This window comes from Pongo abelii, chromosome 9, assembly GCF_028885655.2.
Source record: "Pongo abelii isolate AG06213 chromosome 9, NHGRI_mPonAbe1-v2.0_pri, whole genome shotgun sequence".
Classification (NCBI taxonomy): domain Eukaryota; kingdom Metazoa; phylum Chordata; class Mammalia; order Primates; family Hominidae; genus Pongo; species Pongo abelii.
The window spans coordinates 6342626-6364958 of record NC_071994.2 but is presented as its reverse complement, the minus strand read 5'-3'; the positions used below and the strand labels follow the sequence as shown (position 1 = coordinate 6364958).

The following is a 22333-nucleotide window of genomic DNA, read 5'->3' as shown; positions in this document are numbered from 1 at the left end:
TCAAGCAGTTCTCTGCCTCAGCTTCCCGAGTAGCTGGGATTACAGGTGCCTGCCACCATGCCTGGCTAATTTTTGTATTTTTAGTAGAGACTGGGGTTTCACCATCTTGGCCAGGCTGGTCTTGAACTCCTGACCTTGTGATCTGCCAGCCTCGGCCTCCCAAAGTGCTGGGATTACAGCCGTGAGCCACTGTGCCCGGCCTCCTTTTTATTTTTATACCCATCTGTAGCAGCCGACGTGGCCACATTTGCATTTGTTTTATCCAGTCTGGTTACAGCTTTGCAGGCAGTGAAGTGGGATGTTGGTCACCATTGAGCCCCTACAGTAACTTTGTTGTTATACTTCCTGGCCCTGGCTGTTAAGCTCTGGTTTGGCCTTAGTCCTAGGTGCTAAAGGTTGACTTGGCTGTAGGATTGAAGCTAGATTTGGAGTTTGCAGATTGAACTCTGTGCTGAGGGAATGCCTGTTAGGGAATGCCTGTTGGGACCAGTGGGTGCGTGTGTCTCTAGAAGAGATCTATAAGGTTACCACCTTAAGTATCTCGGCCAAGCCGTATAAAATTGGCAGTAGTTATCCATTTTTACCTACAGACATGACAGTTCTCTATGGTTCAACCTAATATCTACAAAGGAGTTGGTTTAAGGGCAATTCAAGGTTTGTCCTGAAGCTGGGAGAATCTCCTTGTGTGCCTCTAGGTTGCAGGTTAGATGGGAGAGCGAGCACCTCAGAGGAGCTGTGCAGGAAGAGGCATGCAGTGGAGGCTCCTCTCTCTCACAGAGACACATTTTCTGTGATAGTAGATAGAAACCCTTTCACTCTGATCCATTCAGAAACTTTTCATCCCTCGACTTTATTAAAGGGACTGTCACTTCCCCATTATCCCTCTTTAGGAGAATGCAAGGTATGCTCCTTTGCAGTAGTTGTTACTGTTAGCAGAGTTGACATTGTGGACACATCCAGTGCAGGCATGGATTGGGAATGTGGGAGCCCCTGCTTAGAAGGTGCTCTCAACCTAGCTGGGGTGATAAGCCCTCCTCCTGTGGGCAGGGGAGTGTGGTTCTAGGAGCAGGTTTCCCTGTGATGACAGTGTGGCCTGTGCAGGCCGTGGAGAGCCATGACAGGAGTGTGGCCTGCCCCGTTGACAGGGAGGAGTTTCCATGAATGAGGCTTACTCCTTACTAGGTTCATGTTCTTGAGCAGAGGAACTTGATGCTCAATGGGCTAGGAAGAGGATTGCTCAGTAGGGACTGTCTGAAGGGCCCAGGAGAAATTGATAATGGAGAAGTCCAATTCTGCAACAAGTTTTTTGAGAAGGACACCGCATTGTGGACATCAGTACCTTCTCTGCATGACTTACAAGAAAGTTAATTTTGGTTTTTGGACAGTCCTGTCGATACTTCTGTTTTGTATTAAGTGATGAATTCCATGTTAAAATTATACTGGCCAGTTGATAGTTACCAAGGAAATGCTAGGCTCCTGATTCCAGTCAGTGGGTTTGGATATCCTAATCTGTGCTCTCCTCTCTTCTAGAATACGAATGTTCTGCCTGTATTGGGAGCACATTGCTCAGTCTTTGAGTTATGCTCAGTTTCTTATTCCAGATTTTAGAGCTTTCCTGAGATTTTAGAGCTTTTCTGTAAGGTCAATACACTGAGAGAAGGCTTAATATTTCTTATCCATTGGCATTTTCCAGAAAACTGTATTTGCTTTTACTTTTTTTTTTTGAGACAGAGTTTCGCTTTTGTTGCCCAGGCTGGAGTGCAATGGCGCCGTCTCGGCTCACCGCCACCTCTGCCTCCCAGGTTCAAGCGATTCTCCTGCCTCAGCCTCCCGAGTAGCTGGGATTACAGGCATGCGCCACCACGCCTGACTAATTTTGTATTTTTAGTAGAGGTGAGGTTTCTCCATGTTGGTCACACTGGTCTGGAACTCCTGACCTCAGGTGATCTGCCTGTCTCAGTTTCCCAAAGTGCTGGGATTACAGGTGTGAGCCACTGCACCCAGCTGTACTTTTACTTTTTTTTAATCCAAAAAAAGTATGTGCATCCTTCTATGCTGATAAGAGTGTATTTTGGTGATACACGTTGAGTATCCCTTATCTGAAATGCTTGGAATCAGAGGTATTTTGGATTTCAGTTTTTTTCAGATTTTGGAATACCTGTATTTGCATTATACTGGTTGGGCATCCTGGACCTAGAAATCTGAAATGTTCCAATGAGTATTTCCTTTGAGTGTCATGTTTTAAATTTTGGAGCATTTTGGATTTGGGATGCTCAATCTGTATTTTTTCCCAACTATTTTAGAAATTTTTCCTCATCAGAACCTTGACGACATCTCCCTGCACATAGTAGTAAGGTACTGTGCACTGTTATAAAGCTCATTCGCCTGACAAAATACAATGCTCGTGATGTGATCTCTCTTGGCCTTGACCTTTTGCTCACTGAAGCTTATGGCCAGTGTTAATTTGTGTTATTAAATAACTTTCCCTTTCATTTTTAAATTATAAATTTAACTTCTAACATGTTTTATGGTTAAAATTGTACTTTTTTCCTTTAGCGACATTCAAATGCATCACAATCACTTTGTGAAATTGTTCGCCTGAGCAGAGACCAGATGTTACAAATTCAGAACAGTACAGAGCCCGACCCCCTGCTTGCCACTCTAGAAAAGTATGTGTAAAACTCTGTTCTTGTTCTTCTTTCATATTGATGCTGTTCCATGTGTTACCATTGTGAGTGATTGGTAAGTGTTCCTTATGTGGGAATCATGTCCCTTGAAAATAACCTTGGGTGGGTGAGAAGGTAGGGAAACCTGCTTCTTTTATCTCAGTAGAAGTTTGGCAGGGTAAGAAGATAAATGACATTTATATCTAGACTTCGAGTTTTCCAATTATTTGTAAAATGGAATTCTGTAGAGCCATCCTAAGATGTGGTAGTCATTTAGAAATAACTGTAGTCACAGCTTCCAAGGGTCTTTTGATGAAGAATAGTCTTGTGCAAGTACGAATGTTGTGCATTTTATTCAGCAGCTTTGATCAGATGATGTTTAAGGATTTATTGTATCTTTGCAGCCGATTAGGGACAGTTATCTCATGTTTAGGTAGAAGACAGCTTGGGGATGGGGTGCTGTTTTTCTAGATTCACATGTTTTCAGAAAGCATGTTTACTGTCAACATGAGCATGTATATTTGACCTGCATTCAAACAGCTGAATGTTATTTTAATAGAGAATAATCAGGCCACTCCTCACTATGGAAGAATAATTGGGAAGTATGCATACAGCTAGCATTGTTAAGTACTAATGGCAATCTTGCTTCGGTTTACTTCTATTGTTGTTTTTAATGCTTTTGTCAGTCCTTTTTATTCCTGCTATATATTGAGGCTCTTTTGCATCTTTGGCTTAACTACCTATAATGCCGTTTTATTAAAATAAAATGTATTATTTCCTGGACATATGTAAGACAGGCAGGGAATACATTACAGACAAGTTAATGTGTCTTCAACCCTGTCTTTGCGAAGTGGAGTTGTGTTTTCCTAGCATGTAGGATACGAAGGGGTTGAGTTCTCTGAAGTAGCAAAACTACAAAAGATTGCCGTCTTCCGAGTAAAATGGCATCTTACCTGTCCCATTTTAGTAATTCTTGCACTATGGCATATATAGTCCTTTAAAACATATAAGACACCCCACATTCAAATACTAATTGTGATATTAATTAGGTTGAACCTTGTAAAATTGCCATTTCAGTAGGTTAGAAATGTTGAATATCGGCAGTTTCATATGGCTTACTACAGTGCTGCCCAGTAGAAATAGAATCAAAGCCACATGTAATTTAAAATGTTTTTGCCCAAAGTCTTGGAAATCCAGTGTGTATTTTACACTTAGAACATGCCGGTCAGATGAGTTAAATTTTGGGTGCTTGATAGCCACATGTAGTGAATGGCTCCCATAGTAGACAGTGCGGGTTCTGCCTGAATATCAGACTGCTTAGTAGTGATTGCTGAGTTCTTCAGTGCCACTCCAAGCCCTCCGTCCACACAGTTTTATTTGGACCCAATGTGTAACCTAGCCACCAGAGCCCATGTGTGCACTAGCTTTTATATTTCAAGCTGTGTTTTAGTCCTAGATCAGGTAGCTAATTTCTGGATGAAGATAGGTAAATGCCTAGAATTTACATCATTAAATTAGTTGGAGTAAATGTGTTCAAATACATGGACCTGATGAATCAGTGGCCCTGTTGCCAAGTAAAACCTCCATTGCATTTAACAGTGGAAAGTCTGTTTGAGAATAAGAACCAACCGCTTCTAATATTTAACACACTGCACATCTTTTAGTGTCTGTTGATTCAGACAATACACAGTGAGAAAAGATTTCTATTTTAGTAAACTTATTAATCATAATAGCATCTGTGTATATTTGATATATTATGTGATAATATGTAATATCTATTTGATAAATCATAGTTATTTAATAATGATGATATTACATTATTAAATCACTGTACTGGCAATACATAATGTACACATAGCTTGCCGAGCTCTATATTATGATGCCAGGTAACCCACAGTGTGGACTCCACTGTATATATGAGCATCACATGCGTAAATGTTAAGCACAGATAGCACATATGGAAAAATTTGAAATGAGCTAAGGTTAAAGAAGATGCTAAAGAGCAGTAGTGGTACCAAGAAATCTCAGAAAGCGGACTGAAGTGTTAAATAAAGAATGTTTGGCTTGGGAAGCAATCAGGGCCTTAAAATGAATGCATTTTGTTTAGTGACTCTGGAAATTTTTGAAGTTCAAAAATTTTTTAAAAACAGTTATGTTAGAATAGACTCTGTATCTGAATTCTTGATACTAATGACCTTATAACAAGTTGGGTTTGATCCCATTCACTTGAGCCAGTTGGTTTTTTGTAAGTGAATTTCTCATTTAAAAAAAAAAAAAAAAGTGAGCCATTGTCCCAAAGGCAGGGATAAAGAACCTGGAAGGCTTCATGCAGGAAACAGCTCATATCATGAGTTTTAGTGATGTCTATCCAGAAACTGCTATTTTTTAAAATGTGAAAGTGAATATACTTTCTTGCATGTAATTAAATATCTTTTTATTGAAAGAATGTGAAGGCATTCCTTTTATTTTGTTTGATAAGCTTCAGTCCTTTGGTTTATTATTTCTTCTGGGTTTGGTGATATTTGCGTGTTTAGGTAAAACTCAGAAGATGGTGTAGCTATTGTGGTATTGTATTTTGACTGTCAAGTTTTCGCTGGTTATTATGTTTTTCTTGTCCATTAGTAGAATTCTTTCATGGATACAGTAGACTTCCAATTTGATGCAGCGGTGAAATGGCTAGGGCCTCTGTTAGCCATCTTCAGGCATCTGTATTGACGAAAGTGACAGTGCCCTCTGATGAGTAAGAGCGCTATGATTCAATGAAGAGAGTGTGGACCTCCACAGTCACATGCTGTCAGTACCCCTCCACCTGGGGTGAGGCTGCTGTTGAAAGAAAAACATATTTATTGTAAAAGATAGTTTGTTTTCCAGAGCTTGGTTCCAGACCTAATAGTTAGTGTATAGACTGCTGTGTGTTAAGTGACTTTTATAGTACTCTTTTGGTGAGAGATCTCACAAGCAATTATTGCTGGTCTGAGAGTACTTGAAAAACCTTTTCTTGCAAGGGGACCCTCTCAAGTTAGGTTAGAAACTAGTTTTGTTTCCCCAAAATAGAGATTCTCTCCTATTTGCTGCCCTATGTTGGCAAGAGGTGATCGAGGAACTGGTGTACAGTACACTGAACACAGCTATACCTTGGGATGAGGTGTCAGGTGAGCAACCAAGGACAACCCAGCTGCATGTCACACTGTAAGGGAGATTCCATTTCTTTTTCTTTTTTTTTCTTTTTTTTTGAGGTGGAGTCTCATTCTGTCACCCAGGCTGGAGTGCAGTGGCACAATCTCAGCTTACCGCAACCTCTGCCTGCTGGGTTCAAGCGATTCTCCTGCCTCAGCCTTCTGAGTAGCTGGGATGACAGGCGCGCACCACCAGGCCCGGCTAATTTTTGTGTTTTTTAGTAGAAATGGGGTTTCACCATGTTGGTCAGGCTGGTCTCGAACTCCTGACCTTGTGATCTGCCCACCTCGGCCTCCCAAAGTGCTGGGATTACAGGCGTGAGCCACTGCACCTGGCCTCCATTTCTTAATTCACATGGATTTCGAAAATTACTGAGAGGCTAAGAAACTAAAGTTTTCCTTGAGAATGTTCATATAAATTCAACGAACTGGTTTATGTTAATTGTTATCTTACTGTGTATATGAGAGAAGTGTAATGGAAAGAGCCTGCAGATAATGCTTTTTGGACATTTAATTTAGTCACATTTATTTCGTTGCTGCCATTTTATTTTGCTTTTTCAAATTTTATTTGTAGAGTAAAATGCAACAACTGATGTTTTCTTTTTTCTGTTTTAGATCTTTGCTAATTACACATTTATGCTTTTGTGGGAAAACATTCATGGGTTCTAATTAGCCTTTCTGAACGTTTTCCCTTCTTTAGTGAGGGTGAAAGGTTCTATGTCTTCTTGCCACCCCCAGCCCCAGTCATCATCACCATCAGAGTCTTGGTTTGAGTAGGAGGTGACTTTGTCTTGAGATTCTGTTGGCTCTCAACAAAATTGGCAAAGACAAGCATGGCCCAGGTTATTTTGCTGAGGGAAAGAGATAGAAGGGTGAGTGAGTGTGTTTGTGTGTGCGTGCATGTGTGTAATTTATAAATAGGATCAATTGCCTACTTTAATAAGTATATAGAAATAAAATAGTAAAACAAATATGCCCAAGTATGATTGAACTCTTCAGTGACGCTTGTCTTGTACCGTCATCTTTTTTTCTGAAGTTGTTGGTGATAAGTGATACTGCAGTTAGTGATTATTGATTTGTTTCCCTAGGCAAGAAATTATAGAGCAGCTTCTATCAAATATTTTCCACAAGGAGAAAAATGAATCAGCCATAGTCAGTGCAATCCAGATATTGCTGACTTTACTTGAGACACGACGACCAACGTAAGCTTTTCTTATATCTTACAAAATGAACCATGTTATTTTGCTTTCAGATTTAAGTTAAGAGTTAAATTCTTGGTGGATAAGCTGTAATAGCGTACCTTTGAATTGCAGTTGCTGATTCTTCTTCTACTGTATAAACCATAGCCTAGTTTTATATGAATACCACATACAGGGATGCAGTTGAAAATTATGTTTTGGTGACACTATTTATTGGCAGTATTTAGACTCTAGTCATATTTTTTTTTTTTTTTGTAGTGGTAGTTAGGAAAATGCTACTATAATAAATGCTATAATCAAAAACATGTATAATGGCTGAAAAACAGAGAAGCTTATTTCTTGCTCATGATAATTGAAAATACGTGTTCCTGGTCAGCGGGTAGCTGTCCTGGCCATTCAGAATGTCTGTCTTGTGATCCTTTCATTCCTTTCTGCAGATACTTAGGCCTTCAGGTGATGTTTTCCTGGATTTCGCATTTGAGGGCACTTCAGCTGAGGCTGTCTTAAAATGCATGGGCAGGTGGCTTGAGCCTTAAGGACAAATTTCTTCTGCATGTTTTATAATCAGAAATAAAGTCTTGCTTTTCCCATGTGTGGCCTTCGCCCCTGGACCAGCCATTTCATGTGTGTCATGTTATTCTTTATAATTTATGTCCAGTGCAGATTTACTCATCATCAGAGTTTTCTAACTGCTCTTAGAGCATGAGAATCTGAAGAGGTATGTATAAGTTTTCTGGGATTGTGTGATGTAGAGGTTGGAATTTTGTATTTTTTACCCCAAAATTCTTTCATTAAGCAAGGGACAGAATCCATCCTTAGCATATGAAACTTTAGCCATTCAGGGTTTCTGTATTTACTTTTAGCGGTGTAATTTTGGTTTCTAGCAAAATAGTGAAGATAAGCTTACCAAGCAACCCCTGCTTCCCCAGTTCCTGATCTCTGTTGCTGCTTTGCCTAATCTTTGGTCAATACTAATGGAAGGGCAGTGTGATGGTACTGCTTCAAGTATGTTGCAGTTTGGGGGTTGTTTGCCTACCTGTGTCTTCTAGGAAAATCAGTACCATCTTCCTACCCCAGGGGTACAGTGCCCTCTTCCCACCCCAGCGGTACGGTGCCCTCTTCTTACTCCAGAGGTATAGTACTCTCTCGCTACTCATGCTACAAGGCCATCACATCATTGCATTGTGGAATGCAGTTAAAGCAGTAGAAGGAAATTTATAACATTAAGTGGTTATATTAGAAAAGAAGAAAGAATGTGTGTCAATGATCTAAGCTCCTACCTTACAAATTAAAGGTAAAGACAGGACAAATTAAACCCAAGGCAAACAGAAGGAAAGAAATAATAAAATTCAGAGCAGAAGTCAGTGGACTTGAGATGAGAAAAATAATACAGAAAATCAGTGAAACCGAAAGCTTGTTCTTTGAAAAAATCAATAAAATTGATAAACTTCCATCCCAATTAGGAAAAAAGTAGAAAAGAGACAAATTACAAATAATAGGAATGACTGTGTCCTATGGACTTTAACACTGTTTCCTGTGGACTTCAGATGAATAATAAGAGAATACTGCAAACAATGCATTAAACAGATTCAGCAGTTTATATGTGATGAACAACTTCCTTAGAGGAAATAATTGCCAAAGATCACTCAAGAAGAAATAGGTAGCATGAGCAGCCCCATATCAGTTGAAGAAATTGAACTTATATTGAAAACCTTCAACAAAGAAAACAACTGGCCTAGATAGGCTCCATTGGTGAAGTCTACCAAAGATGGAAGAACTCTGTCAGAATACAGAAGAAGGAACTCTTTCCAACTCATTTTATGTAGCCAGCATCACTTTGAAACTAGACTGAACTACACAAAATCATGGGAACAAAAACTATATTTGTTCCTCTGTATCTGCTGAGGATTGGCTCTAGGACTCCCATGCATACCAAAATCTGCGGTTGCTCAAGTCTCATATAAATGGCATAGTACTTGCATGTAACCTACACATATCCTCCCGTGTACTTTCAATCATCTCTGGATTACTTATACCTAATACAATGTAAATGATATATGTTAAGCTGTTTCATTATTTTAAATAGTATTATTTTTTGTTTGGCATTTTTTTCCACCTTTCTTTAGAGATGCAGTCTCACTATGTTGCCCAGGCTGGCCTTGAACACCTGGGCTCTAATGATCTGTCCGCCTCAGCCTCTTAAGTCATTGGGACTAGGTGAACCACTTCGCTCAGCTTTCTCTGAATATTTTTGATTTCCAGTTAATTGAGTCAGTGGACATAGAACCTGTGGATACAGAGGGCCGACTGCAAGTAACAAAATGCCACAAGAGCTGAAATGTAAAATTCCTCAAGAAAATATGAGTGAATCAAGTCTAACAGTATATTGTAAGGATAATATATATCATAACAAAGTATGGTTTGTCTTGGGAATGCAAGGCTCATTCATCCTTCAAAATCTTCGCATCAACAGACAGCAGATCTGATCACATCAGATCAATGAAGAAAAACCATATCATCATTTTGTTAAATTCCTTTATGATAAAACATCTCAGCAGATTAGTAATAGAAGAGAACTTGGATGAAAACTGATAAAGCCCTCTTTCATTTTATTTATTTTTTTTGAGATAAGGTCTGCCATTCAGACTGGAGTGCAGTGGCACAATCATAGCTTACTGTTGACTTGATCTCCTGGGCCCAAGTGATCCTCCCACTTTAGCCTCCTGAAGTAGCTAGGACTACAGGCACAAGCCGTCATGTCCAGCCAAATTTTTTTATGTTTTGTAGCGATGGAGTGTGGGTTGCCCAGGCTAGTCTTGAACTCTCCTGGCCCTAGGTGATTCTACCATCTTGGCCTCCTAAAGTGTTAGAATTACAGGCTTGAGTCACAGTGCCTGGCCAAGCCCTCTTTTAAAAATCCCATAACTAACATAGTTATTAATAGTTAAAGACTGAAGTGATTTTCTTTAAAACTGGGGAACATAACAAGCGTATTCACCATCACCACTCCTATTCAAGCCGTGCTGGAGGTCCAGGCAGATAGTAAGGCAGGAAAGAAAGAAAAGACATTCAGAGGGGAAGGGGCGATGTGAGACTGCATCTGTTCACAGATGTCAGGATCGTCTTTGTAGAATATCCTAAAGAACATTAAAGAAAAAAAAAAACACCCCATACTCCTAGAACTAACAAATACATTTAGCAAGATTGCAAGTACGAAGTCAGCACTCAACAATTAATTGCATTTCTATGTACTAGGAATGAGCAATTGGAATTTGAAATTTTTTCAAAGTATTATTGTTTATAGCATAGAGAAAAGGAAGTACTAAGATACAAACCTAACAAAATGTGTGCAAGGTTTAATGCCCCAAAACTATAGAATATTGATGAAATCAAAGATGACCTACATAAATGGAGAGAAATACTCTGTTCATAGATTAGAAGACTCAGTATTGTTAAGATGCCACTTCTCCCCAAATGGACCTGCAGATTCAATGCAATTCCAAACAAAATCTAAGCAGGATTTTTTAGAAGTCAACAAGTGAATTCTAAAACTTGCACGAGAATCAAAGTACAGTAGCCAAAACAATTTTGCAAGAGAAAAGGACCACACTCTGATTTTGAGACTTAATACAAAGCGACAGCAATCAGGACAGTGTGGTGAAAGAATAGACATACAGATCACTGGGACAGAGCAGAGTCCAGAAGTAGACCCATCCCCATGATCAGGCGGTTTTTGACAGAGGCATGAGGGCAGTTCAGCGGAGAAAGGACAGCGTTTTCAATAAATCGTCCTGAATGGTTAGGTATTCTATGCAAAAAGTTGGACTTTGATATATATTTTGCAGATTATGCAAAAATTAACTCAAAATGGATGATAGAACTAGACATAAAACTAGTAGTTCTAGAAGCAAACAGGAGAAAATCTTTGTCTCAGAGTCATGTACAGATTGTTTAGATACATTGCCAAAACCCAATTCATAAAACAGAAGATAACTCAGACTACACTAAAATTTTAAAATTCTGCTCTGAGACTCTGTTAAGAAAATTAAAAGATAGGCCACAGACTGCCAGAAAATACTGATAACGTGTGAGAAAAGACTTACATCCAGGTATATGAAGAATATCTAGGCTGGATGTGGTGGCTCATGCCTAGCACTTTGGGAGACTGAGGCGGGAGAATCACTTGAGAAGGCCCCATCTCTACCAAAAAAAAAAAAAAAGCCAGGCATGGTGACATGTGCCTGTAGTTCCAGCTATGCAGGAGGCTGAGGAAGGAGGATCACTTGAGCCCAGGAAACAACAACAAAACAGTAATTTATCCTCTCACAGTTCTGAGTCCTAGAAGTCTAAGATCAAGGTGTTGGTGGTGCTGGATTCCTTTCAGAGGTAGTAAGGCATTCCTCTTCCAGCTTCTAGTAGTTCTTGGCCTTCCTTGGCTTGTGACCCCTCTGCATCCTCTTTACATTGCCTTCTCCTCTGTGTGTCTGTCTTGCCTCTTCTCTCTTCCAAGCATAGTTATGATGGCATTTAAGGCCCACCTGGATAATCTAGGATAATCTTTCATCTCAAGATCTTTAATTAATTTCATCTTCAAAGATCTTTTTTCCAAACAAGGTGACATTTGCAGGCCCTACGTATTAGGATGTGGATGTATGTTTTGGGTAGGAGAGCATCATTTAGCCCACTACTTAGCTAAACCAGACAAACAGAATAGACAGTACTCAGTGCAGTATGCAGGGCAACTGGAAGTCGCACACATTACTGTTGGGAATGGAAAGTGATACAGCCACTTCATAGAAAAGTTTGTCAGTTCTTAGAAAGTTAAACATTTATAATGTCACCCAGCATTCTTATCCTTGAGTATTTACCCAATTCTCATTCTACCTGTAATTGTTTTCCTGTAAGAAGTAGGTTATAATGAGTATAGATTCAGCTTTATGTAGAATAATTTTAAGTCTTTTAAATAAATGTTGATTATCTAAGAAAAATTGTGTGGAACAAGTATAGGCCTGTTCACTCATAACACCCCAAACTGGCAGGCAATTTGGGGTGCCTTATAATCCAGAGGTTGGATCCCTTTCGTTTTCCAAATTTCCTGGTCACTTAGAGACTTGTTATTGTATAATAGTTATGAAGACTTAGAAGGTTTAGAATGGGAAGAAATCACATGTAATTTCTTACCTGATACCGTAGCTGTTTGGGTTGCAGGTTATAGAGGCTGAGCCTCATGGAGGTTTATTAACCCTCTTCTGCCTCATTATGCTTTCTTCCTAGCCTTTTTTCCCGCAGCCAGAAATGTTGATATAATCATTATTATATAATCATTAAGTAAAGACATACATGGTTGATAACCTTGAATGATTTGTTCTGAAATTATAATAACTAAAATTACCTTGCTTTGTTTCAAGATTTGAAGGCCATATAGAGATCTGCCCACCAGGCATGAGCCATTCAGCTTGTTCAGTAAACAAGAGTGTTCTAGAAGCCATCAGAGGAAGACTTGGATCTTTTCATGAACTCCTGCTGGAGCCACCCAAGGTAGGGGAGCTATGTTAAGCATGGCTGCCCAGCCAGTAATTTGGTTGAAACAGTCATTTGAATGTTTACGGGCCTTAGGAGTGGCAGAACTGGCTGTGGTCCGCATGTAGAAAATGAGTGAAAAGATAACACTGCCAGTGATTTTTACTGCTTTTGAGTGGAGAATGGAGAATTAAACAAAATATTCATCTGTTTAGGAAGTTTACCTTTTCATTCTTCTGTAAATTCTTGGGTACTTACATGCCAATAAAGAAAAAAGAATTTTCTTGTAGCATATTATTTTTGAATGTTTCAGGAAAAGCTAATCTTTCAGAAACGGATCTTTGAAATTGTGTTTTCTTACTCAGAGTTGGAGCAGTGTATGTCTGATGTATAGTCGACCTTATTTAAGAAAGAGTAGGTTGAAGTTAGTATACAATTTTGAGAGAATATGATTTGGGGGTTTTTCAGTACAGAGCCTCCCATGTGCTAATTTTAAATGACTGTTTCCTCAGTGAAGACCCACAAGAGTTTTGTCAGCAGTCTATAAATGGTGTTCTTTCGCCCCTTGGATTGGTACAGATTTAGATTAGGGTAAGAATCACTTGCTTTTGGAGTCTAGGGTGGAAGATTCAGTTCCGTGCGAGTTCTGTTCCCAGCAACAGTTCTTAAGTTTCGTTTTTTTTTCTGCCCTATATCGTTGAATCTGGTGTATCTCTGTGGTTATCTACTGTGTGAGTTATTGGGAATTTAGAATACTAGTTTCTCACTTGTAAATTAGATGTTTTCTGTTTATTTAACTATTTGGAGTTGGGGGAGCACAGGATAACTTATATAACCAAGGGAGTCTAGTTCAGCTCCAGATCATCTTTTCAGATACCTGACGCCATTGGTGAGCAGGTCATGGTTCCATCACTGTGCTCACAGTTTGTGTTATTCTGCTGGTTCCATTCCAGCCACATCTTATCTGCATTCAGCCTGTGTTGGATGTGGACCATAGTGTTGGTGCTTGCCCTTAGGGAAAGTGCCTCTGTTGGTGTTTGACAGTGATGGTCAGTGGCATCCTTCATACCAGTCCTGGGAAGAAAAACAGAGTAAGGAAAGAAAAAGAAAAGATTTAGAAGAGGAGAGAACATCACAAGTGGAAGACGGAGGTGGGAGAAGGATCTGACAGGGAAGAAGGTGTGTGAGGAAGGGCCCGACCTGTGTTTTAGGTGGCCCACCCATCTTCTTTCTGGGTGGACAAACAGGTGGCATCTGGTTCTGGGCCCCAATTCAAAAGTAAGGCACTGTCTTGTTTGGACTTCTCTGTTACTCCGAGAACTGAGTGAGTTCCGTTTGCACCTGGTTTTACTGTATGATATGTCTGTCTCGGAGTGCCATTTGCACCTGGTTTTACTGTATGATGTGTCTGTAAGTAGATCCATGAAGTTTTTTACAAAGCCTGCCAATTAGAGCAGTTTTCCATGGAGAGCAGAACTGTGGGGCTTACAGCTCTGTCAGTCCTCGGGAGGATAGGAGCCAGAGGGAATGAGGCTGCTGATGTGGATGGGGAGGGGCAGAAAGAGCAGCCTGACCTAGGCTGTTATGTGCTACCCTTGCCTCTCAGACTTCTAAAGTTAGGAAATGTTCTGCTTCTATCTTTTGTGATTTCAGACTCTAGAAACTCCTGTTGATGGACAAGAACAGGTTTAGATTGATCACATGTCAGGTTTGTGATCCAGAGGCAACATCTGAATTTGCATTTTTATCACAGATTTGGCTCAGACTGAGGATTGTATTCCAAAACCACTTGTAGCCACTACCGCCACCACCACCATGGCTGCTGCTGCTGCTTCTTCTTCCTCTTTCTTCCTCCTCCTCCTTCCTCCTCCTCTCTCCTTCCTCCTCTTCCTCCTCCTTTTTCTTCCTTCTTCCTTTTTTTGTTTTTTTGAGACGGTGTCTCACTCTTGCTCAGGCTGGAGTGCAATGGCACAATCACAGCTCACTGCAGCCTCAACTTCCGCAGGCCCAGGTGATTCTCCCACCTCATCTTCCTGAGTAACTGGTACTACAGGTGTGCATCACCATGCCTGGCTAATTTTTGTATTTTTTGTACAGACAGGGTCTCACCATGTTGCCCAGGCTGGTCTCAAACTCCTGGGTTCAAGTGATCCACCCGCCTCGGCCTCCCAAAATGCTGGGATTATAGGCATAAGCTACTGTGCCCAGCCATAACTTCTTTTAGTTTAGATTTCTGGTGAGATTTTGAAATATTGTACTTTTTCCTAGGGTATTCTGTAGGCTTCTGCTTTCTTCTCATGACAGCTTGGAATGTTGAGGCAGGTAGGCACTTGATTTCTTATAAAATTTATGGTCCAGGGAAATTCCTTGCTTTTTTTTCCTTTTTTCTGCTTGGTTATTTCATTGTATCTTAAAGATATCAAGAGCAGCTTTAGATGTTATTTCAGGTGTAAAATTCAGGCCATGTTGTTTGCAGGGTTTAAACTAGTGTCATGTCTTAGCAAATACACCATTTGCTTTGTTCATTTAACTGAATTTAATTGGAAAGCTTTTTCTTCTTCAGAAAAGTGTGATGAAGACCACATGGGGTGTGCTGGATCCTCCTGTGGGGAATACCCGGTTGAATGTCATTAGGTTGATATCCAGCCTGCTTCAAACCAATACCAGCAGTATAAATGGGGACCTTATGGAGCTGAATAGCATTGGAGTCATATTGGTGAGATTTTCCCTGCTCACAGACATTTTAATTTGCCATTGATATTTCATGGATATTTAACCAAGTTACAACCTTACAAATTTACATTATGTCAGTGACTTTTCTTGGTCTGAGCATAAATGGTGTTTTATGTAGTTTTTGCCTTGAGTTTATCATAAATTTTGAATGCTTATAATTGTTCACCAGGCATCTACTGTTGCTTTATATAAAGAATTGTAACATAGGATTTTGAAGATGATTAAAAGACATCGGCTTTTCCCTCGTGCTCCGTCTCATGGACAATGACTGCTGGGTGCAGCATTGTTTTCTGTTCATATTTAGCCAGGGGACAAACCTTTATCTTCTTGCCACTGGGAGGTATCTGTGTAACATACCTGATGCCATATGGTCTTAATTGATTTGAGTCTGGATTGACCCTTCCTTGAGACACAGTTATTAGCCTGCTTATTGATGGAAGGAGAAGGAAAAGCCCAGGGATGATTTAGGTCTCCCTGACCCCTGAATTCCCCAGTTTCAGAGTTTGTGCTTAGAATCCACAGGCCTAGCTCTGGAGCCCATGCTTCTTCTCTCTGTGCTGCCACCCACAGCACAGAAAGCGCGAGGGTTAACACTTCAGCAGGTTTCACAAGACATCTGGTCACATCATATATTTGGGGGAAATCTGGGGGTGTTTCAAAGGAGGTGTTTGTTCACTGTATGACAGGCATTGTAATGTTCATCTTACGTACACTATTCATGTGATCCTGGGTGATCTCCAGGACACCCAGGTGAACATTACAGTGAGAGAGAGGATGTGTTTTTCAGATCATGCCCAGAGAGAGGATACATTCCATGGCTAGTGAGTGGTGAAGCCAAGATTTGAATTCACCCAATTTCAAACCTATACGTGCTTTATCAACCACGTCATTGTGCTTCCTAGCGTCACCGAGATATTTTTGTTGGGTTTCAGCTTTGGGTTAAATCAGTATAGAGCATGGAAAACAGGAGCAATTTGGAAAAAGAGATGAAGATTTAAAGAATTAGTTTCTTTGATAGCTAGCATGGTCATTGTCTCCTGGGACGTAGTTTTTGTCCTACCTTCTACTGTATAAAACTCCGGGAATATAACTTTCCTAAGTCATTGATCACTGGTCTTTAATTTTACTAATAAAAATATACAGTTATTGTTAATTTATTCTTTTAATTTTTAGGACTACTTTTGATGAGACTAAATTTGATGAGACTACTGGAGGAGTTACTCATTATTTCTTCATTTTGAGATTAGATAACCAGACCCAACCATTTCCTAAATATGACATACTAAATTGACTTCCAAAATATGGCATTTTGTACTTTTAGAAATTCTTTCCTTTTTGTAATGCTATTACCTTTTCAAGTAATTTGAAAACCCTTGTACTTCCAGAAGATTCACGTTACTGCCTCTTGTACCATTTGTTTTTGCTGATAGTTCTAGTTTTTGTATGCTGGAGTTGAGTCATGAGCACCTCAAGACTGTGGACCGTATTTTTGTGTATCTCTGTCTGCCATGTTGCATCTAATACAATACCCTGCACAAAAGCCATCAGTAAATATTTGTTGTATCAAAATGAAATTCTTATATTTTTTTTTTTTGAGATGGAGTCTGGCTCTGTCGCCCAGGCTGGAGTGCAGTGGCGCCATCTCAGCTCACTGCAGGCTCTGCCTCCTGGGTTCACACCATTCTCCTGCCTCAGCCTCCCAAGTAGCTGGGGCCACAGGCGCCCACCACCACACCCAGCGATTTTTTTATATTTTTAGTAGAGACGGGGTTTCACCGTGTTAGGATGGTCTTGATCTCCTGACCTCGTGATCCACCCGCCTTGGCCTCCCAGAGTGCAGAGATTACAGGCATGAGCCACCGTGCCTGGCCTCTTATAAATTTTTTTGAAAATTATAGAAAATTTACCACACTAACTATTTGTGTTAGTTGCTTTGAAAAGAAAAAAGATACTCCCTTTCTCTTGGAGAAGTGTACTCTTGTCTTTGTATGTTTGTTGTTGGTTTTTTACTGGATTCCATACCAGTTCTGGCATGTCAGATAAGCAGATGGCATGCCATTTAGGCTCTAAAGCAATACTTCACATCCACATTTAGTCCCCGTTATTTATGAGGGATACCTTCCAAGACTCCTTTGGATGCCTGAAACCACAGCTATCGAACCCTGTATATACTATGTGTTTTTCCTATACATACCTGTGACAAAGTTTAATTTATAAATTAAGCACAGGAAGAGATTAATAATAACTAATAATAAAGTAGAACAATTATAAATCTATACTGTAATGAATGTTATGTGAATGTCATCTCTTGCATTAGCATGTCTTACTGTATTATACTCACTTATTTTCAGATCATGGTTGACTGTGGGTAACTGAAACCACAGAAAATGAAACTGTGGTTATGCAAATACTAATGTGAACTCAGGTTCCTTTTAATTGGTCCTTTTGGACTGAGAGCACGTCATTTTTACTTTATTAAATCACTGTTAATGTATTTAAGTATTGGCTTAAACATTGAGGTAACTGAATAAAACATGGTTTTTCTTTTTTGTAGAACATGTTCTTCAAGTATACATGGAATAACTTTTTGCATACACAAGTGGAAATCTGTATTGCACTGATTCTTGCAAGTCCTTTTGAAAACACAGAAAATGCCACAATTACTGATCAAGACTCCACTGGTGATAATTTGTTATTAAAACATGTAAGCTTATTTGATCTCGTTTTTCTCCCACTCTCTCCTGATTATAGCAGTTTTCCACTTGACTGTAATATGAATTGAGGTTTAAAGGGCTTGAGGTTAGATTTCAGAGTCTAAATATTTGACTATCATGTTCGTTTCACTTTTAACCAATCGTTATATAAATCAAGTACTGGACAAATAACTATTAAATGAACTGTCTTGTAAGAAAAAAGCCAAGTGGCCCTCTTATTTGGTAAAATTAATAGGTTTGAAGATGTATAAATACTTTGATGATTTGCAGAATCATAGAAATTTAAATACTATGGAAAACATTTGCGCTATTATTTGGCAGACCAGAGTGTAGTTTCTTTGCTGAATACGTGACTGAAAGTCAGGAGAATTGAGTTCTTTGTGATGTTGAGAGTCTCTTCCTGGGGTCTCTTTTTCTCTTCTGTCAACTATGAGATAATTTTACTAAGTCAGTCTTCAGATTTTTTCTTGCTTGGTAGTTCTATGGTACTTTTAAAATTTCTAGCCCACACTTGGTTTACTCGCAAACCTAAAATGTAGAAAAGGCTAGCTTGGAACAGCCAAGTTGATGGGAAAGACAGACGACACCTGAGAAGAACTAGCCCTGCACATTCCAGTATTGCAGCCTGCAGCAGTTGTCACTGACTTGCAGACTTTGGGCAAAACCCACCTGTTTTTAATATTAATGCAGTAATGTTAGTTCATCTGGAAGTAAGACTTGCTCACATTTTAAAAGTACAAGCATTACTTTGGATTCTAAGTTAAATTTTTGCCAAGGCATAGTTTTCTTTATTCCATTTTAATTTAGCTCAGGTTTTATATTTCTGGTCTGAATTTTCACAGCTAATAAAACCTGGCTTTGCTTTATAGTTAACTATAGGTAGTTAACTGCACTACCTATAATACTGAGTTTCCTGTAGAGAAACCCTCTGTGAAGGGTGTGGATCCTGATTTGAATCTCTGTAGTGTTCTGGGTGTCTGCAGTAGATTGATTATCACATTGCATTTGGCTTAGTAACATTTAGCTTGCTAGATTATGCATACTACTGTTCTCTTTAACCTAGAGTTCTGTTTCACTTTAAAGTTTTGATGCTTTGAAGTAACTGGAATATTCTTTTTTTTTTCAGCTTTTCCAAAAATGTCAATTAATAGAACGAATACTTGAAGCCTGGGAAATGAATGAGAAGAAACAGTAAGTAAATTGTTTTTTTGAAAGGAATTCAGTTTGGTTGGTAATATGAGGAAAATAATACCTCCTTGCCCTAGTCAGAAAAAAATGGAAATAATTACATGATACTGGCCATTTTACAATTTAAACTTTTCCCCAGATTATTTCATTGTAACAGTTGTTTTTATAATATTAATAATTTCTTGTTAGGTCCTCTTGTTTTTGGGGCAAAACCAGTGAGTTCGGAGTGTTCCCCACCTCTGTGCTGCCTTTGAAACTTCCTGGTCCTTTTTGAATGGCTACTGTTCTAAGAGTTATAAGGTTAAAGTTAAAGTTAAGTCCTTGATGATTTAACTTAGTGTATTTGTCCTGGTCACCTTATGCTCAGAACAGAAGGTATCATGTACATATTTTCATTGTAGAGAAGAGTTGCTTTGTACAGGGACCTAGAGGAAAAAAATTGCTCAGTGTTTTCTTTTTAGAAAATGTTTGTTAGCTGATTCGCAAGGTTATGTGAAGTATTAGTTGATACATGTAAGTAGCTTTGTTACACAAAACTTTTTCTTATAGGTGTTGTCTGTAACAGCATTCCTCTCTAGTGCTCTGGGAGCCTTTATGTCACCCCGTAGATTCTGAAGCATGGCGGCATAAGGGCGTGTTTGGGAAACACTCTCAAGGCATGCTTCTGTGTTTGTTTTTAAGACAGGTTTATTGAGATATAATTCTCATATGGTAAAGCTCATTTTAGGTGTACATTCCTAGGAATTCTGACTGATGCCTGAAGTCACCACCACCACCACCACAATCAAGACATTTCTGTCACCCCCAAAATTTCTCTCATGGTCCTTTGTAGTTGATCATTTCCCAGCATTCTTGTTATGTGTCTCTGTGTCTCCAGGAAAGCTAGATGACTCTTAGGAGTCAGCCTTACTTTGTGAGGCTTGATTTTTTTTTTAATCGTTTAATAAGCACTGCTGGGGTTTTGATTTGGCTTCATGTGGGAAATTGGCATTTTGTTTGTGGCAAGGGGCTAGTATTGGTAGATCTCAGATACATTCTTCCAAATAGAGCTCTTTGGAGGTGCTGTTTGTGGCCCAGTTGACATCTCTGGTTATATGTCTGACTCCGTCTTGGCTTCTCTGTGCCCTTCCCAACCTCCAGTCTTCTTGCTGCCTCCTCATCTGGCCAGGGCTCAGATATCCTTTGTGCCCTGCTCTCCTGGTGAGTCTCGTTTTCTGGAGGCCTGGTGAATACCATTCCCTCTAGAGGGATCCCGAAAGAACTTTCCTTGTTTCCTTGCACAACAGCCTGAAGCAATTTGAAGCTGTGGGCCACCTTAGAGATGGGCCTTTGTTTTCTTTCACTTGTATACTTGAGGGAGTGCAGGAGAGTGACTCAGTTGCCTGTAGGTAACACCTGGCTCTCTGAATCTTACTGAAGAACTAAAAGAGACTCTGAGCAACTCAGTGAAGATTGACCCTGGCCAGGCACGGTGGTAGATTAGATGCCTGTAATCTCACTGCTTTGTGAGGCTGAGATGGGAGGACTGGTTGAGGCCAGGAGTTCGAGACCAGTCTGGACAACATAGGGAGATCCTGGCTCTACAAAAAGTTAGCCGGTGGTGCTTGCCTATAGTCCCAGCTACTCAAGAGGCTGAAGTGAGAGAATTGCTTGAGCCCAGGAGTTTGAAGCTGCAATGAGCTGTGATCGCACCACTGCACTCCAGCCTGGATGACAAGCAAGACCTTTTCTCTACATAAATAATCAACCCTGTACTTTCTTACCCTTAGGCACCCCCAAGCCCTCTAAGATTCTCTAGCAGATACTTTGTTTTCCAAGCAAGCCTTCAAGCATAGGATGTTTTTTTTTTCTTCTTGCTCCTGAAAGGCTTTTCTCTCTCTAAGCAAAAATCTCTGCAGTGTTTGTTCCCTGCTATCTGCAGTCAAAAATCTTTCGTTTGTTTGTTTGTTAGAGTTTAAAGTCTTGGCACTTTGTAAATAGGTAGAGAAATCAGATTGATATGAATTTTCTTATTTTATATATATATATATATATATATTTTTTTTTTTTTTTTGAGACGGAGTCTTGCTTTGTCACCCAGGTTGGAGTGCAGTAGCACAATCCTGGCTCACTGCAGTCTCTGCCTACTGGGTTCAAGAAATTCTCCTGCCTCAGCCTCCTGAGTAGCTAGGATTTCAGGTGTGCACCACCATGCCTGGCTAATTTTTGTATTTTTAGTAGAGATGGGGTTTCGCCATGTTGCCCAGGATGGTCTCGAACTCCTGATCTCAAGTGATCCACCTGCCTTGGCCTCTTGGCCAAAGTGTTAGGATTACAGGCGTGAGCCACTGTGCCTGGCCTGATACGAATTTATTTAAGTGTAAAGATTGATCATGGTTGGGAAGATGAGACCCTAAATGGGAAAAGGACAAAGACTAAGTTCGTTTGCATGTGTTCAAAATATGGTGTATGGTCAAGTACTAGTTGACTGTCTCCTATCTTGGCCAAGTCTCAAATCAGCTAATATCTTAACTTGAGACATGTCATTGGTAGATAATTATTTCTATTCATTGATATAATAAAAATTTGCTATCTTTTAAGAAAATGAACCAGCAGAATTCTCACCTCAGTTCCTTATAACCTGATTAAGGTTTGAAAAAGTTTCATTAAAAAGATGTAAAATAAAATCACAGTAACATTAGGCATCAGAGAAGGTTTATTTGATCTTTTAAAAAGTAATGTGTTATTGACAGTGAATGATGATTTTTGAGATTTGAATAAACTGTGGCCTGTTGACTGAGGCTGCCATATAATCTTTTACAATTTCACACCCCTCCCCAACCATGCTGCATGGTCATATTCTGGCACCTTCCATTCCTTTGTTTTTCTTTTCTTTTCTGTCCATTGTCATTTTCTTCAGTGCCCTCAGTGTTGAAAATGATTGTTTAAAAGTTCGCAGTACTTACCGAGTGTTTCATCGCTTCATCCTATCAGGAATCTGAGTATTTGTCCTTTACCTCTTGTCAGGGCTGAGGGAGGAAGACGGCATGGTTACATGGGACACCTAACGAGGATAGCTAACTGTATCGTGCACAGCACTGACAAGGGCCCCAACAGTGCATTAGTGCAGCAGCTTATCAAAGGTAAGTTATTTGTGA

At 39.7% G+C, this 22333-nt stretch overlaps 1 protein-coding gene across 50 annotated transcripts in view; it reads left to right on the top strand.

The window, feature by feature from the left end:
• PPP6R3 (protein phosphatase 6 regulatory subunit 3) overlaps window positions 1–22333 on the top strand; it is a 153460-nt gene that overhangs the window by 89642 nt on the left and 41485 nt on the right. For all 50 annotated transcript variants that reach the window (XM_054523892.2, XM_054523889.2, XM_063727977.1 and 47 more), the window contains 7 exon segments: window positions 2557–2669; window positions 6931–7044; window positions 12450–12579; window positions 15125–15277; window positions 17849–17998; window positions 19135–19199; window positions 22203–22318. In XM_054523892.2, the coding sequence (XP_054379867.1) occupies window positions 2557–2669; window positions 6931–7044; window positions 12450–12579; window positions 15125–15277; window positions 17849–17998; window positions 19135–19199; window positions 22203–22318 (841 nt within the window).